The sequence below is a fragment of the Abrus precatorius genome, unplaced genomic scaffold (assembly GCF_003935025.1).
Source record: "Abrus precatorius isolate BTA unplaced genomic scaffold, Abrus_2018 Scaffold2, whole genome shotgun sequence".
Lineage (NCBI taxonomy): Eukaryota > Viridiplantae > Streptophyta > Magnoliopsida > Fabales > Fabaceae > Abrus > Abrus precatorius.
In genome coordinates this window covers 9,272,003-9,291,563 of record NW_020874362.1, presented here as the reverse complement: position 1 = coordinate 9,291,563, position 19,561 = coordinate 9,272,003, and the positions used below count along the sequence as shown (strand labels likewise).

Below are 19,561 nucleotides of genomic sequence, written 5' to 3'. Positions count from 1 at the left end.
AAACATAATTTTTGTTGAAGGTTTCATTTGTTAATCTTATTTAGTAAAAGAGACTCTTTCATTTGAGTCATACTATTATAAATATGATATTCCATGAAAAAAGATTAGTGTGCCACGAAATGATTACGGAGGTCAAGTTAGTGAAATTAGACCAACATTGTCTATCTTTAATTATATACATTAAACTTTATAAATATGTACCCACAAACATGTTATGAGAACTTTGTCTAAGTATTTTTGAAATAGACAAATAAATATCAATAACTTTTCCTACATGGTTTAAAGAATATGTAAGCATAATATCATCTTCGTAATTTTTTAATGTACAATTTTGCTTGCTCTACTAAATTAATTTAGCCTTTTTATATGTAAATTGGGTATTAAACAACAATTTTGAAGATACTTTTTTGAAAAGTTTAGCATAAGAGCTTGAAAATAAATTAACAAATGTTCAACATACATAATAAGTGGTTATAAATTAAATGCAAAAGATCACGGGCAAGAAATGGTTCCAACAAATAGTAGTATATATATTTAAGGTGGTGACACAAAATAAAGTGATTACTGTGGAGTTTTAATTGATATGGTTCAAATGTACTATATAGGATGTCCTATACATGCAGATGTTGATTCTATTTAAATGCAATTAGTTTTATAAGATTGTTAAAGTGAAGGGATCTAGGAGGTACAAGAAATATGATCCTTTCATATTTGCATAACAAGTAAAACAAGTATATTATAAGCAATATCTTGAAGGGCAATACAATCAGTTAGTTATGATAACAACTAAGGTGTGACTCAAGTCAAAGTTCAGAATTTGATAAGTTAAAAAAAAATTCAATATCAAGATGAACCAATTACATAGTTTAATGTAATTATCACAACTAATAACTTTGAACAAAATCTTGTTAATATTACCATTCCAATAGATGAAACGTGTGGTCCTTTAAATTAACTTCAAGAAGAAGAAAAAGAAGAAAATTTTGACAAGTTAAAAAAGTTTTCATTTATTTTGTTTTAGTGTATTTTGTTTTCACTACATACATTATGCTTGATCCATCTTTTATAATTTTTATTTTAATTGAAAATTTTAGACTATTTTACTTTATAATTATTATTAAATAACGCTTATGAATAATTATTTATTTATTTATTTTATCTATTTTAATAGTTGGAAACACATGTTATTATATTTTTCTTTTAATCAAATTCACATTAATTTTATTGTTTCCTCTTTATAGATGACAAATAGAGATAAAGATAAAAGAAAAAGTTGAGGAAATGTTGTCTCTCAACCATCTAGACAGTTGACAACTCCATGACATACATAAACTCTTTTCCAATCTTTAACTAGAGTTATTGGTCCATTTTCATACATTTAATCTAATCATTAACAAAATATGACAACACTTAACCAATCTCTTCATATTTAAGTTAATTGTTCATGCATTCCATCACCATGGTTTCATACCAAACCTACCCTTAATCAACCTTTTAATTCTCATAGCAACCCATGATCTGTCACCCAATTCTTATATTAAGCCTACGCACATTCCATATCCTAAATTTCATATTAGCATACAATTAACCCTTCTTATCATTTTCAAACTAATCTTACAGTTAGCTAATTTCATCAATCCCATATACAAATATCTACATATGTGTCAAGGAATCCTTTTGACTTAGAATCCTTCATATCACAGCAGATTAGATGAGATGTAGATAGGTGAATTTGAATCAAGTACTAAAAAATAAGTACTTTTAATTTTGTAATTCACTTCAAATATCTTTATCTATATATTATTTATGTATATATAGTGTTTATTTTTAAAAAAATTTATCTTCAAAAGATATTTTGAAGAGGCTTGGTTAACTTGGAAAAAAGTAGATGATGCCAATTTTTTAAATTCTCAACAATGTTTGTATATCGCCCCAAATTTCGGTAATATTAATTATTATTATTCTTATATATATATATATATATATATATATTCATATGTGTGTTGATTTATTTGAAAATGATGTTTTATGTGTATTAAGTACATGGATGTATGTATATGTGTGTATGCATGACTGGTTGGGTTGAAGTGGACTAAGTGCCTAAGTGCAGGGTATATCACTGAACTGTTCTCGCTGTAGCGAGAGGGCCCTGGGTGGAAGGACCAAAATTGTCGCCTTCTCACTGTAGCGAGAGACGTCTTATTGTAGCGACAAAGCAACAATTTGGGGTGCATTTCTGGGTGCAGTCTCGCTGTCGCGAGAAGGTCCAGCTGTAGCGAGATTCTGCAGAAACCAAAGTACAGTTTTCTCTGGCTTTTTTTGCTATAGCGAGAGGGCATATCGCTGTAGCGAGAGTGTGGCTACCAGAAAAGGATTTGAAGGGGGTTAGGGTTCAGGGAGAGTTATTTCTCCCTTTCCCTTCGATCCTCTCATGCCTAAAGCCCTTTCTACCGATTAAATTGCCTCCAAAGCCGTTCAAGAGCTTGATTGAAGGTTGAATCCGTGTGGGAAACGCTTGGAGGTAAGTTTTAATGGTTAGGGTTTCGATTTTACATCCCCTTTCTCTATTTTCATGGTTTCCCTAGGTTCTCATGGAGTTTCTCCATGTGTTTAGGACGAAATCCATGAGGGGGAGTACTTCTTGGTGGATTTAGCGTATGGGACGTCAGTCTGACGTAAGGGGAGACTCTACCCTACTCTTTGTATGTGATTTACCGTTATTTAGTTGAATATTGTGATGTGGCTTACTAGAGGATAGGAAATTACTGTGAAATATGATGTGGGCCATGTGCTATGATATATGAATATTATGTGTATGGATGAGAGAATATGTGGTTGATGGAATTTTGCTATGTATTACGGTGTGTGAACAAATGTGGGCCCGAGGGCCGTGTAATATAGATGAATGTTTGCTATGTGTCGTGTAATGTGAAATGAATGTGGGCTGTGTGCCGTGTGTAAGCATGATTATTGCATACGTGAATGGAATATGTGTGAATGGGTGTGTTAGCACCGTTGTAATGTGCTGTGAATGGTTCAACGATACACTGAGGGTATGGGAGATGAGGATGGTAGAAATACCTTGGAGAAGAGGGAGTGGTGGTGACACTAATTGCGGAACGGGTGCACCACGAGTCACACTCTCTCTTCCTGACTAGACCTCTGACCATTACCTTTGCTGAGCGACCTGTGACTGCCCACGTGGTATCCGTGAGGCGGGGTAACCAGAAACCATTCATGGTGTAAATCTGTGATCACAATGCTGCAGTGAATGTGATTGGCGTGCATGTGCATGAGTTTATGAATTGTACTAATGGATGTGAAATGCTACTTGTGAATGTAATTGTTTAATGTATTGGAAATGTTCATGAGGTGAGACTCTTCGTTGATTGTGTGTTTTGGGTAGCGTAGAGTACTCACCCTTACATTCATTTTTTAGGTAATCAAGACGATAAGCACTGGACTCAGTGAAGTGGTGGATGGAACTGCTATACGACTTAGGATATTATTTTAAAAACTGTTGTATTTGAATAAGTCCTGTAGCAACTGTTTGATATAATTTGTAATCCCTTTCTTTATTTGAAATGTTTAATGAACTTGGATTAAAAATAGAGATTTTATTATTTTAAAAATTTGCGAAATTATTTATTTATTGAAATTAAATTAAGGTGTTACAGTTTGTTTATTAGTTTGCATAAAAGTGTATGTTTTATATGCTATGGTGTTTTGGATGAGAGGGAAGTTCTAGATTCTATTATTCTGAGGTCCTGGAAATGGCTATCACTTATTAGTAAGGGAGAAGCTATTTTGTTAGCTGATTGGTATATGAACCCACGAAATTGCATCCGTCTTAACTTTGTATAAGCATCTTTTTATTTTTTATTTTCCTGAGTAAGTATTAGTTTTTTTTTCTGTGTATGTGAGTTTTGAGTTCCCCTTGAACTCTCTCTAATAATATATGTTTGCTTATAAAAATAAATTGATGCAATAAGAAATGTTATGTATAAGGTATGCAATGGGAGATATGATGATGATTGTATTTAACCAGATATGTTGGTGCAATTAAGGGTCATTTGGGAAGCTGATAATTAGAAAAATAAGTATGGAAATGTCAAGGAAAATAGACATGTTAAAAATGGAGATTATGTGCATAGTGAAGGGTCTACATATGCAAAAGAACATGCTAAGAGAATGGTACTATAATCTAAGTCATTATTGTTTAATAGTTTATCAATGACTTCGTAGGCTTAAAACAAAGTCAAATGAATGGTTCAACAAGGAACAATAAAATATTGTTGTAAGTATAATATAATTGTTCAAGTTACATTATTTTACAAATATAAATTTTATCTAATTATAAATCATTTCAAGAAATGTATCAAAATTAAATTGCTAAGAGAATTTCAAAGTGATGAAAGTAACAATACTAAAAAATCTAATAATAATATTTATTTAGAAGTTGTTTAAGACATCAATAAAAAAAGGCATATATATAGGTTGGGATCAAAAGTCATTAAACTCGTGGAATCTTTGGTTTTACAGCTATGGATAATGTATCATAGGATGAAGTTATTCAATTCAAGTTTATAGTTCATACTCTTGTTATTGAACTTTAATAAAAAAAATGTTGAGAAAGACATATTAAAGAAGAAAATGAAAGGATGGAAGTAAAGATATCAAAGTTTTATGTTTCATAATACTTCAACATCATCCCTTGCACCTATAGAAGAAGATAATCATGACAACAATGAAGAGATGAATAAAAAAGATAATAAAAAAGATAAAAAAAAAGATCAAAACTGCATAATACCTTAATTAAGTTTATTTTAAAATTAAATATAATTTTTTACTTTTAGGACTTTGAATTTAATATTTTATAATGTAATATCTTAAACTTTTGAATTATTATCTAACTATATTATTTTGAATTTAATTTTTATAATTCTAAAATATAATTATTTTAAATTTTATAAACATTTAAAATAAAATATTAAGAAATTGTTAAATTTAGCGAGATAATATATATATATATATATATATATATATATATATTAAATTTAGAGAAGATTTAGAAACAGAATTCGAGATAGAGTAATTAAATCTAAAGATAGAATATCTTAAATTAGAGATGAATTTGAATATAAAGTTAAAATTTAGAGATGAAATTAGATAAAGAAATAATTATGAAATTAAAGACAAAAATTTATCTATCATAATAGAGATACAAACTAATATCTAAAGATAGAAAGTGTCATTTCTAAATAATAATAGAAATATATTTTCATTGCTAACATATTTGTGATGCTGAAGTTAGAAATAAAGCACTTTTTATCTCTAATTTCTATGCTAAATCTGTTAATAAAAAAATAAGAATTACAAGTGAAATTTATTTGTTTCTATATCTAAATTTTCTAGTAATGAACTAAAAACAAAGATTAATTAATAAAAAAAATTTGGTTGCTAAATTCTAAAATTTAGTTGCTAAATTAGTTAGCAACTGTCACAACCCTTTTTTATAAGGAACCGAAAACATTATTTTTACACCACTTACTTATTTAAGATAGATAAATAATGGAGAATATAAGTATAAAATTCACTTCTTATTCAAACTAAAACAAAATTTCTTACAACAAATATCCACCAAAATAACATTACATTTAGTTCATAATACTTAAAATACACAAAATTATACTATATAACTCCCTCTATATGAGGTCTCAAAATATAAGAAATATGACTTCAATGCAAAATTACTTTACTTCAGCCTTCTAACACTTCTCCACTGGGATCAGGCCGAAAGGCGTAGTCGATGGACAACAGGTGAATATTCCTGTACTACCCCTTATTGGACCCGAGGGACAGAGGAGGCTAGGTTAGCTGAAAGATGGTTATCAGTTCAAGGACGCAAGGTGCCCCTGCTTTTTCAGGGTAAGAAGGGGTAGAGAAAATGCCTCAAGCCAATGTTCGAGTACCAGGTGCTACGGCGCTGAAGTAATCCATGCCATATTCCCAGGGAAAGCTCGAACGACCTTCAATAAAAAGGTACCTGTACCCGAAACCGACACAGGAATTACAACACCTGCTACATCTGCCTTTCAGCCTGTGAAATAAATGCAACACCTGCTACATCTGCTCACGTACCACCGTACGATCATCGCAGTATACACGCACACAACAACAAAGATAGAAATACAAGAGTGAGCTTACAAGAGAAAAATTATATATATATATATATATATATATATATATACAGCAAAATATTACTCATAACGACAGCCTCATGCATTCTCAGCCCATCTAATGCATAACATGAAAACAATTCCAACTAGTTTCACAGACTAAGTAATCTAAAAGGAACCAAGCTGGTCCGGGAGCGACCCATTTCAATATCTGGGCCCAGATAGTACAACACAGCTTAGCATGCTCTATCATTACATATCTATCCACCTAAACGTGTAACCCAGCTCTATAATGATGCAAGACATATATCTCAGCATGATGCAGCATAGACAAAATCATATTCTCAACAGCTCAACTAAAATAATTCATAATATTTCAGCCAAATCTCAGCTTTTAAATTAATTAACAGCAGTTACAACATAAAAAATAGCTTTTATCCAAGAGATCTAACAAAATCATCTCAAAACTTCTTGTAATAACATACCAAATCGTTCCAAACATGGTTTAATAATTAAAGTAAGCTCCCATTACCTTAGAATAATGATTCACACTAGATCTACCGAATATTACTTGTTTTACGGTAAGATCCACCGAAGATTTAGCTTTACAACGAAGTTTCTCCTAAGATATCATCAACTATCTATAAGAAAGAGAAGAAGAAGAGAAACGAAGGGTAAATCTAACTTCAAACTTATAGAAACTTACTTCAGATCCTTTAAAACAGACGTAGAATCTTATATTTGGTAAGAAATTTAAGTTTAGGAGGATTTAGTATGAGAGAAAATGGTGGTATATGGCCTCCAATCTCTCCAGAACCTTTGAGAAGGGTAAAGAAATGAAAATTCCGTGTAAGGCCCCCTATTTATAGGAAAAATTTTGAAAAAAAATTTTATACTATTCACGCTGTCTTACTATTCACGCCGGCTTTACTGTTCACTTTTTTTTTAAACTCCATTTAAATCTATTTTAATACTAAATAATCCTTCAATTAATATTTAACAAGTACAAAACATTACAAGTTATTTCAGCCCTCAGAGAAAAGATGAGGATACAACTCTCTCATTTTCTCCTCTAATTCCCAAGTAGCATCTCTAGTAATTGGGTCCCAAACAACCTTCACAAGCCGAATAGACTTGCCTCTAAGCTCCTTAACCCTAGTGTCCTCAATATGAACTTAAATTTACAGGCCTAACAGCAACTAAATTAGCAATATGAACGTCAATAATAGTTTAAAACATGGTTGGTAGGTAAATTACCTCAGAAAAAGGATGTGAAAATTAGAGATACAAGACAATTTGTAGAAGGAGCGTAAGTGTGGTCATTAGAATGAATAAGACCTTTTTTTTTTTAGTGGGAAGAGGATTTGTTTATTCAATTGCTCAAATTGTTGGAAACTTCTAAGGTAAAGGTTCATGTACTTGATTCTTGGCAATGGTTGATAGATAAGGCAGGGTGTTGCTTTGTGAAATTAACATACAAAGTACTCATGAAAGGAAATGAGGCAATATTCTACAAAAAGTTTTGGAATTCTCTTGTACCTTTAAAGGTGGTTGCCTTTCTTGGAGGATGATATTGAATAGAATCCTAACAAAGGTGAATTTATTAAAAACAATGGTACATATCTTAGATAATATAAATTGTGGCATGTGGAACATATATAGAGGACATGCAACATTTATTCTTTGGGTGTCATGTTATGTTAAAAGTGTGGTAATCTATTTTTCAATGGGTTGATGATTTTTATGAAGCTATGAAAATGAATGGGAATGAACATTATGAGGAATTCAAAGGAATTTCTTCATGAAACAAACAAAGTCAACACTTAATGGTCATTTGACATGTTGTAATTTGGTCTATATGATATGCAAAGAACTTGTGTATTTTCAAATTAATTAATTTTTTTTTACAAATTTTGACTTGTATATAATTAGATTAAGCTCTTGGTGGTGGCTGAAGGCGAACAACAAAGAATTTTGCTTTCCATTTGCTAGTCAAGAATTAAACCCATGAGGATGTTTAGCCATAAAATTCTTACGTTTGATCACAGAGGCATTTAGGTATACAAAATGTACTCCATAATAGACTTTTTAATAATACAACAATATGTGAATACGGGTGCTTATACAATAACATAAGATTATTTTGAATGGAGTTTTGAGTCATGTAGTGAACTAAAGCGAGCTATGTCATTTATATCTTTGTTTAATCTATTGGTGTACAATAGATTACTCAAGGTGAATAATATTCTAGTAGATTCATAACATAGATAGTTGTGTAAAATACTCTCTTCTTTCTTGTAAGTCTTGTACACTTTTGATGGCTTGACTACCTTTTGTAGTTATGTTTATATTTTTATCTAATCTTAATTGACCAAACTCCCAGATTAGTCCTTAAGAGTGTAAATGTCAAGTAAATTGGTCTTTGAGATTTTAAAATGAATTCGTTAATCCTTGATTTTTTCAAATATCAAACACTTTAGTTTAACCAACAATTTATGTCATAACAATGATAAGTTTTGTTGTTAAGTGACATCTGAGATATCAAAACGATATAATTTCACACGATCTAAGGGACTAATTTAACTAATTATCATCATCATCCTTGTTTCTATCTCTAACATTCCTAGCCATTATGTTCCTTCCCCTCCCCTTCCCACCTATGACAATCTTAGTTGCCCTGCCCTCAAACTGAACATTTCTTAGCCCTCTATCTACCAATTCTCCCTTTGAAACTTTTTTCCCCCTTCCACCCTCCTTTGTTAGTGTTATCTCTCATTTGTAGAGCCTCAACTCCCATGAAATTCAACAAATTCCATGATAGTGATGACAATGATTGTGAGACTGAGGTTCTAGAGAGGATGTGAAAGGCCCTAATTCAAAAAGGGAAGAGAGGGAAGAAAGAAAGTGTGTAGTTCGCAACATCCTACAGAACTTAACTTCATCAATGATAGTGCAATGATGTCGTAAGCCTGAATCATCACTAAGATTTTATTGGGATTGAGGGGTTTTTATTCAGTGATGACAGTGATGGTCCTTTTGTCAGTGGTGGAGGCAATGAGTTTGGTAGTAGTGGCATGTTCAAAGGCAACATTGTGGGTGGGGAGGGAACATCATGGCTACGACATCAAATGACAATAGTGGTCATGACAAAAATTGATCAGATTAGTTCCAAAATTGTGTAAAATGAGGTCATTTTAGTATACTAAGAATCACTTAACGAAAAAAGTTAATATCATTATGACAAAAATACTAATTGGACTAAAGTCTTCAACATTTGATAGAGTCAATGATTAACATGTTCTTTTTAAAATTCTAAGGACTAATTTACCTGCACTTACAATCTCAAGAATTAATCTTGGAGTTTACTTAATCTTAATTATTGTTGGATTTTTATTATATATATATACATATATATATAAAGGAGTAATCTCACATGGTACAAGTAATTTTAAACAAATTAACTGTAAAAGATTCTAGATCCTTAGGGGTTGAAAGTATGACTTTTAGTTGTAATTTCTTACGAAAAGTGCGTGTAGAGTATTGGAGCCTAACGAGTCTCAAATAGCTTACCCAATGTATTAAATTGTTAACAATACAAGAGCGATGATGTTTTATATTGAGTTTAGGCTTTATTGAGTCAACCAAAATGCATATCAACTATAAATAAGCTTAGATTTAGGTATAGAAAATTTATTTTATTTTATTTTATCATTGAAAGCTTATTCAAAATATGAAATTTACAATAACATTATCAAATTGGTAGATGTATTAGCACTACATCAAAAAAGACATTTCAAAATGATTTCGTGTTCTTTTGGAGAATGGTTCATAACCACTCTCCAAATACCCCTTAATAACCACGAAGTTCAAATTTAAAATGTTTTCCTTCATGAGTTTATTTTTATTTTGTGAATGAAAATTGATTCTTTGTAATATTGAAACTCGAGTTTGTATAGTGCATTAACCAAATAAGACTCATTCAAATGAGTGGAACAACATCGTTATCTAATAAAAAAAAAAAAAAGAGATCAAAGTAATGAGATATTTTACTATGAAGAAAGAGAGAAGTGAGAAAGGTACCTTAGGTTATGCATGGGTCAACCTTATTAGCCATGGAAGATGAAAGTAATGACAAGAAGGATAAAGAAAAGAATATTCATGATACTACGAGTTAAGTGATGCCTCCTCTCCCTCATATGTGTTTATAAGTTAAATTTTTTTAAAATATTTTAAATTTTATTGTACAAGAGCAATTAATACATAACATTTATTTAAAGATAACTTTAGAAAATAATTATGCATAAAATCATCTTGCAAGTAAAATTTAAAGAACAATTATGCTATTTCACTTTGCAAGTAATTGTTATAAAATGTTTAAAACAATATAGTGCGATTTATAAGAATATTTTTAAAGTAAAACCTATAAAAAAAGTTAAAATACTTTAATTTTGTGAGACTAGTTGCCTAGTTGTTTTATTATGTACATACATGTGTGTTTGATTGTTAATATAGATAAGCTCACTTTAAAGAATCTAATACTTGGTTAAACATATTTTAATTCAAATGACTTTTAGCTTTTAAAAAGTTTAAAATATCTTGTTTATCGTATTAAAAATATGATATTTTAGTTAGTTATAAATCATGCTAACGAAGACAAAGTTTGTAAACAAAAATTAATTTTAACGTGGTAAATTGAAATCTGCATATCTTTTAATATGATGATTTTATACAAAATAATTCTTTTAGTATTTTTAAACTCAAATCACGTGTTCTATAATATAAAATTCTTAATTCAATTTATATTTATGATTTGTATATAAAAAATTACAATATACAGTAAAAAACAACAATAACAATAACAATAACAACAATAATAATAATTAAAAAAAACAAAATTATATTATATTATTCCACGTGTAACCTTTTAAGGTGTATATGCAATGGTTGATTTGTTGATATTTTGGATCTTTTCCCAATTATCATGAGAAATTAAAGCTTTTTTTATTTTATTATAGTAAAGAATATGAAAATAAATGTTAAGATAAAATATTATGAGTGAATGGTATGGATTTTTACATGTATATTTCACTAGTTGTTACGAGATTAACTTTTTCTTTTAGATATTTTTATATCATATTGAATTAAATAAAATAAAATAAAAAATAATCAAATTTAGTTAATTTTTTAAAAGCATATTATAAATAATAATTTTATCTTCATTTATTGTCATTGAACTTAAACATATTATTAATAATAATTTTATTTTCAATTAATGTCATTAAACTTAAACATATTATTAATATTTATTTTATTGATTTTAATATAAATTTCTACTAACTCTGTTTATTAAGATAAAATTAATAAATACTATATAAAAATTATAAAATATCTTATAGTAAGGAATATTATAATTTTTTAAAAATGTCTTGTAGTTGCAAATATGAAAAATTGAGTCTCTAAAATTTCACAAAATAGGTGAGACTTGATATTACTGATGTTATCAAGATCTTATTTTATTAAAGTAAAACGAAGAAATTTGAAGAATATTATATTATTAAATTATTTTTATAAAGATTTTACTCATTTTATTAAATTGTATAGATTTTTATTGAATTTTTCAACTTATGTTTTTTAATTTAAATCCCAATAAAAATAGATGTATTAAATGTTTGAAGAAAATTTTTTATCCCTCATATCAAATCTACTTACTTGATCAATTTCAGATTTACTAACTTGAACAAAATTGCTCTAAGCGGAGAATATTTACAATCTAAAAAATCATGTATTTTAAATAATTATAAACTTTAATATTAATAATTTTAAAATTATTATTCATAAGTTATTTTTTAATTTTGAAAATTCAAATATAAATAAAAAAACTGAGAATCTCATATATATATATATATTGATTTTTCTAATATATTATAGACGTTAAATACATTTATATTAATAAAATAATTTTTGTTTAGCGAAGGAGTTGGATCACATATTTTTAATTAATGGCGCAGGCTCGTACGACATCCATCATACTGTTACGCCTCTTCCACTTACACAATTGACATGACAAAATCAACTTCAACTCAGAATAATTGTTTAGCTATAATTTATTATAATTAGTTTGCAAAAGAAAAATATTATGACCAAAGAAAGAGCCTTCAAAGTGATTTAGATTGGAAAATGTTACATGCATCTGCAGTTAGATTCATAGAACATTTAACCATGCTCACTCTCACCCTCATTCTCCAATGTGACAATTATTTTTATTTGACTCTTTATATATGCACTAAATTATCTTAACCATAACAATGATTAGCCTTCTAATCCTACCATCATTTACACATCATTGGATTGGTTGCCTCATTTTCAAAACGATACTTATGCTTCTAACTTTCTTTAGGGAAAGGGGAAAACGAAATAAAACTCTGAAAAATATTAACAAATATTCTGTGTATTAATGAAAATTTTAAATTTCTTTTAATAAAATTCATACTAACGTTTTTATTTATTTATAATTTTTAATATAATATTTTTTAGTTAATTAATTAATGTTAGACACTAATTAATGAAATATTAAATCTATACATATATATATATATATATATATATTATAATTACATATTTAGTGACAATATAAATATTTTAATTATAATTTTTAATATTTTTTTTATTATCAATGGGACTTTAGCTCTAAACCAAAATAACTACCTAATCAGCTTTAAAAACTGACATCAAATAGCATAATCACTTAGACTTTGTTTGACAATTTAGAAGAAAAAAAAAGTTTAAAAGGTAAGGAAGAAAAATAAAAAGGGAGAAGAATAAGAGTTAATACAAAATCTTTTAAAATAAAAAAATTTAAAATATGAAATTAAAAGAGTTTTAGATTATTTATAAACTCTCTCTCTCATCTAAAAACTTTTAAATTCTTTTTTCCTCTCTCCAAAAATCAACTATCAATCAAAGCCTTAAAAAATTGCAAATGAGACTATATGAAATTTTCATATAAAATTTTTTATCTTTAGATTGATTCCAGCAAATAGAATCCACTCCAGCATCCACTTTAAGAGGAATATTATTTGATATCCTTTAAAAAATATTAGAGAAACATAAGATTTGATTTAAGATTAATTCCATTCCCCATTTTCAGCAAAACCAAGCAATGGAGATATCCGTCTTGTCATTGGAAATTTGAAAATCTACCTGATCGGCAACCCTTTTAATTCCAAAACTCCAACTATCAGTCCATAATTCAATTTTAAAACCATCCCAATATTTAATGATGAACCTTATTAATTAAGGAGCAAGTCTTACTTATACCTCTCCATTTATTTGAGACTTGCTGATTTCTGAGTCTACTTCTAATTAATTTTTTTTTTAAATTTAAGATCATTTTACTATCCAAATAATAATAATATTTTTTTTGTTATCATAATATTGTTTTAATATATTATACTATATGTATTTTAGGTATAATATTCAAATAAAATTAATTGTTTTATTTATACATTTTAAAATTATTATGCAAAAGGACATTAACATGATGGAAGGGGCCTTCTAAGCGATTCAGAGTGAAAAATGCACTGTGCTTCTGTACTTAGATTCCTAGAACACTTGGTCATCCATCCACTTTCGGACTCATTTGCAAATCATTTTAGTTTGACTCTTTATTGTGCGCATTAACTAAGCTTAATGGTAAAAATGATTAGACTTTTAATCCTGCCATCATCTTCACATCATTAGCTAGGTTGGCCCAATTTTCATAGGCACTTATGCTTCGAAATTTTTTAAGACATGAGTGTTAAGCAAATAATGGAACAAAACTATTAGTTAGTTCTTATTTAATTAGAAATGTGTGTTTCCCAGTCACCAATACCTTCTGAAAAAAGTTATTATGATAATTGTCTTATGCAAATTATGCAGGTAAATGTGAAACAAACTTTTGGTTTCAAAGGCTTAATAATGATGAACAGTTGAGCTACTGAGCTTTAACGTCTGGTCGCAATCCTTGACCTATCTTGCAGATTAAAATGCATATGTTCTTATCCTTGTTTCTCTTATCTTGTAGCTTATCCCTTGTTTTCAGGCACTAAAATATTTATTCCAAAGTATAACTTAGGAGTTGATGATTCATAAAATTGCCAAAATTAAAATGTTCAATTGTATTATTTTTATCTCTCTAATTTATATTATGTAAGATTTTGTTCTATTATTTTTAAGTCACAATTAGGTTCTTTTAATTTTAAACTTTAGAAAATTGTCTTTTTCAATTTTCTTCTATCTAAAACTTACAATTTTTTATATTTTCTTCAACTTTCTTACAAATTTAATCAATTAAATTGTCTTCTATCTAAACAGGTTAAATAAGAGGGGTCAAAATTACACACAATCCAAACTGAAGCAATCAAGATTGAGTAAATAAATAAAAGTCTTGACATATCCAACTCAGAAATTTTATCAAAATTTTCATTACATGAGTTCCATCAGAAGCACAATATTCTAGTATTATTCCTCGGCTGAATTGGGACAAAACTCTTCCAAGTTCTCTTGCTATGTATACAGTAACTAGCCACAACTTAGCTCTACCTCACTCTCTGAAGTGCTAAGTAAGCAACTAGTCGATAACCCACCAACATAAGGGCCATAATAAACACATCAACCCACAAATCATTCAAACCCACTGATTTGATAGGAGGAAAATCACTAACCTTGCACAACACCCCCTTTGAGCACTCATAATGATCATCATCATTGTATTGCACACCGAGGAGAATCTTGTAACAATAGTAGCTATAGCTCAAGTACTTGAGCCACTCTATGAAAGGAGGAATCTGTTGTATATAGTATCCTCCAGCAATGAGAAACACAAGTGTTGTCACAGAAGCTAAAGTAGTGGCTTGTTTAACCTCCATCAAAATAGCACCAAATGCTAAGCCAAGACTTTGAGACACGAGGACACTGTAAAGGACCACAAGAAGGGAAAGGATAAAGGTCATTGGATGAGGGTTAAGCCCTCCCATCCAATATATTATGAACACAAATGCTGTTGGAAGTGCAAGCTCTAGTGGCAAGTCTCCTATTGTTCTGGCTAGAAAGTATGAAGAAAGACGGTACATTCCTGATGAACGTTCCTTTATCAGCATTCTTCTCTCTTGTGGAAATGTGAAAACAGCATTGTAGAGAGGGTAGAATCCCCAGAAAACAGAGAAGAAAAACAGCAGGGCTATCTGCATTACATATACAATTTCATGTGAGAACCTCCTATGCTTCTGAATAAATAAAGGATCTTTTCAACCGGTGAAAATTACGTTTGAATTGTATTAAAAATTACGATACTTGAATATTAATAATATTTTTAATTTCTTAATCAATATCCACTTGTCATAAATAAAAATATGTTAAAATAAAATAACAAAATCATATTTTAGATATCTGTGGGCAGAAACATTTTTTTGGTGGTAGAGGACAGAAATTTGAAATGATGTGATAAAGACGTGGGTACATGATTACATGAATGTGAAAAGGGGAAAGAATACAGTCAAACCAATGGCCAATAATATTTTAACAGAACTTCTGAGTTAGGTGATGATGTTCTTGGTATTCAATAATTATAAACATAAGATGGTGAACATGAAGAAATTCTTACCCGATCTCCGATGTGTGATTTTGGGGTGTGCCACCACAGGAGTCCACCAAGAAAAGCGACACTTATGACTTGGAATATTCTCAGCCTGTTGAACGCTTCAAACCTTCGCTCCCTTAGACCCCTTTGCAATAGCACTTTGAACTGATGCCACCAACTTGTGCACCATTGCTCCGGTTTCATGTGATTTCCTGCATCAATTTAGCATCAAATGTTCTCATACTTGCTCATTCAAAACAGTAACTTTTGAAGCATATGCCTATGAATGTTTATCTTTTTTTCACAACAAAATTAGAACACCTACTTGTGGGATCTTTGGTGATATTGTAGGTGTTCACCTCCAAGCTACTTAGCTCAGCTTTCAGCCTTGTAGCTATGTTCTTGTCATAAGCAGAGATTAAAACTTCTCTCACCAACTTCTTTTCTGTTTCCTGGCTCTCACTTTGTTCAGTTGCATGTTTAGAATCCGGAGCAATCCCTGAAGTTTTCATCATAGTCAAGATTTCTTCCTTTCGGAAAATGAACATGACAGAAGACATACTGATATGGTTGTTTAAACTAGCTTAATGACTAAATTTTGATAACTCAAAGTGGGGTCTAATTATAATTCATCCGAGTAAAAGAACATCTAGAGATCTAATTCTAATAGGCCAGACCGCTACTCCATAACATGTAAAAATTAAAATAAAACAAAATATAATCAATAATAAATAGAAAAAAGAGTGTACGTGGCTTAAATTGAAAAAAAAAAAAATTACCATTGGCAAGATCAAGCAATAAATCAGCTGGATTGACAATCATGGGTGTGGAAAAACCAACAGAAGAAAAGTAGTCCATTGCAGTAGAAGCAGGGCCATAGTAGATGGGACACCCTTCAGAGAGCAAGACAACCTTATCAAACATGTGGTAGAGGCGACTCGAAGGTTGGTGAATGGTGGTGACAACAGTTCTGCCACCACTGGCCAAGCGTTTGATTGTGTTCATGATCCTCTGTGCTGTTGTAGAGTCCAAACCTGAAGTGGGCTCATCCAACAGCAACAGGCTTGGATTGATGAGCATTTCCTGGCCTATACTTACCCTCTTTTTCTCACCCCCTGATATCCCTCTGAAAAGTGGGCCTCCAATCATGCTACCCCTGCACCTACTAAGTCCTAGTTCATTCATAATATTCTCTACATGTTCAACTTTCTCTTCCCTGGTTAAGCTATTGGGAAGCCTTAGAAGTGCAGTGAAGAGTAGAGTTTCAGTTACAGTTAAATGAGGGTATAGCACATCATCTTGGGCCACAAAACCTGTTCTTCTCTTCATGGCACCTGAAAATGGCTGATTGTTGTATGTGACCTTTCCTGAGAGTTTACCCCTAAGACGCCCTCCAAGTGCTGTTAGAAGTGTGGTTTTGCCACTCCCAGATGGCCCCAACATAGCTAGTATTTCTCCAGGGGAAACCATACCCGTGATTCCATTCAATATGGTCTTCTCTTTTGAACTCCTTGTGCTGCTCCAACAAATACCTTTCTGCTCTATTTTAACCTTGTACACCAATTCCTCAAACTGCAAGTGAAAACAGCACATATGCAAAAAATTAAAATGTAAATAATAATATACTACATGAATGAATATATGCATGTATGGTGTTGTTTTAGAATAAATGTAATGGTATATATAGTTATGTACTACTATGTAATGAACTTTTCATATTTTATGCGAAAGGGAATGACCTTCAAAGTTATGGGATACACAGCAAGTTTTGCAAAAGATTGCTGATTATTTTGTATGGGAAGGATGGTCAAGTTATGGAACCCAGTCATCTCTAGTGACCCTTCAACAGGGTGACTGTTACTGGGTTCTGCTTTGGGTGCTATGCTGTTTTCTGGCATGGATAAAGAAAGTAAGAGATTTATAGTATTTTGGTGGTGACAGCGGTGACAATTGGGATGTGAGAGAAGTTAAGAAGTCCCTTTTAACTTTGCTTCAAGTTGTGCAGTGGAGAGAGGAGCACATATCTATTTATAGCACAGGCTAAGATGTTTACTGTGTACTAAGGAACTATTTAGGACTCGCATGGTTGGTGGGAACCACCTTCGTTTTCTCTCAAAATTATTCTAACAGAACCCTTCTCCCCTATACACTGGAAATTCTGAAACATTGCTTATGATTTTGGGCTTGTTTGTGGAAAATTAAGTTTTATACCTTTTTAATGAAAAATATACGTTCTGATTAAATATTTAGTTAGTTTAATTTCTGAAAATGTTAAGCTCAATTAGGATTGAATTTAAACAACTAATAATAATAAGATTTTATTAAAAAATAATTATTACATTTTTTCTTTAATATTAATTAATTTTAAATGTTTAAACTCAATTTTAAGAGTTAAGATTAATGCAGTCTTTAATTTATATGGGAATTTATATCTTCTCATGTTATTAACTAACATGATATGCGATGACAGTAGAAAAAGAAAAACACAAATTTATTAAATAAGAACTTCCCATGATTGATTACAAGACTTGCTAATTGAATTTGATATTTTTTTTCTTCTTTCGATGTGCTCGTATCATTTTATTCAATAACTTAAAAGGATATAGATATATTATAAACATGTCTTATATCTAAATTATATCAATGATTTATTTTTTTTTAAATTAATTTTACTCAATTTTAAATTAAATTTGGACTACTCTATTATATTTACTTTCTTATTTTTCAATTTTCTTGAAAAGTTATATTTGGAAAGAATGTTTTGGAAGAAAAAGAAGGAGAAGATATATTTTTTTAATTTTAATTAAATATATTATTTATAATAACAATATATAATTAAGATATTAAATTTATATTAATATATCAATTTATATCTTTTATTTTAAAAATATTAAATTTAAATATTTTATTTAAAATATAAAATTTTTGCTCTCTTTTCCTTTTCTCCTTCTCAAACAACCCATTAACACGAGTAGCTATAACAAAACGTTTTTCTTCAGATCATGCACCTTTATTACGTCATTCCTTTCTTTAGATGAGCTTTGAACGCTAACCAATGTTGCATAAAATATGGAGAGAAATGTATTAAAATTGGCATTTGGCACGATAAACATGCTCCATTGATACAGTGAAAGAACACCATTTGAGTATTGTGCCTAGGCCGATATACAGTGAAAGAACACCATTTCAGTATTGTGCCTAGGCCTATGGAATAATCCTACATGCAAACAAAACAAACAGTAATTCTAAGAGAATGCACCAATCTTCTCTCCCAATTATAAAAGATTAGAATGCGTGGATAAACATGGATCCAATACAATACGGACACGGACATATATTCTTAAACACTTTTTACTATTCATATTTTAGTTAGGTAAAAAGAATGTTCAAACTTGGATTCGAGAGTTTTAAAGTTCAAAGGTGTTTCCACAGGGAGTGAAATGAGAAATAGTTATTTGTCTTATGATTTAAGTTTTAAAATATTGAAGTTACTTAAGTACCTTTTTTTACTCGTGGCTTCTCATTTGAGCAAGACCATTCTCGCCTGAATGAAACAACCAGACAAAAATTTCTACACATTTACTGATAATCTAGTAACACCTCAAATTTAATTTCAAAATAATACATTTCACATAATAAGAATAAGAAAATTTTCATTTAAAACGTACTTTTCTATAGAGTTTTAGCAAAGTATTTCAAAATAATAAGGGTTTACAAATTCAAATTGAATAACTGCTACAGGACTAATTTAAGTACATCACAT

At 29.9% G+C, this 19,561-nt stretch overlaps 1 protein-coding gene across 1 annotated transcript; it reads right to left on the bottom strand.

The window, feature by feature from the left end:
- Positions 1-14,598: 14,598 nt before the first annotated feature.
- LOC113857654 (ABC transporter G family member 14-like) lies at positions 14,599-17,801 on the bottom strand. Its single transcript, XM_027489749.1, has 5 exons — positions 17,538-17,801; positions 16,578-17,370; positions 16,124-16,297; positions 15,823-16,010; positions 14,599-15,403 (listed from the first exon to the last, which is right to left on the bottom strand). Exons 1-5 carry the CDS (start codon positions 17,694-17,696, stop codon positions 14,759-14,761), a joined length of 1,959 nt encoding a protein of 652 aa, XP_027345550.1. The 5' UTR covers positions 17,697-17,801; the 3' UTR covers positions 14,599-14,758.
- Positions 17,802-19,561: the final 1,760 nt, after the last annotated feature.

Excerpts from the sequence above, each read along its gene's own strand:
- LOC113857654 (XM_027489749.1), bottom strand. The coding sequence starts at position 17,696 with ATGCCAGAAAACAGCATAGCACCCAAAGCAGAACCCAGTAACAGTCAC. Across the intron at positions 16,298-16,577 it reads ATTGCTTGATCTTGCCAATG|GGATTGCTCCGGATTCTAAA; the intron begins GTAATTTTTTTT and ends TGAAAACTTCAG. Across the intron at positions 16,011-16,123 it reads TATCACCAAAGATCCCACAA|GAAATCACATGAAACCGGAG; the intron begins GTAGGTGTTCTA and ends AAATTGATGCAG.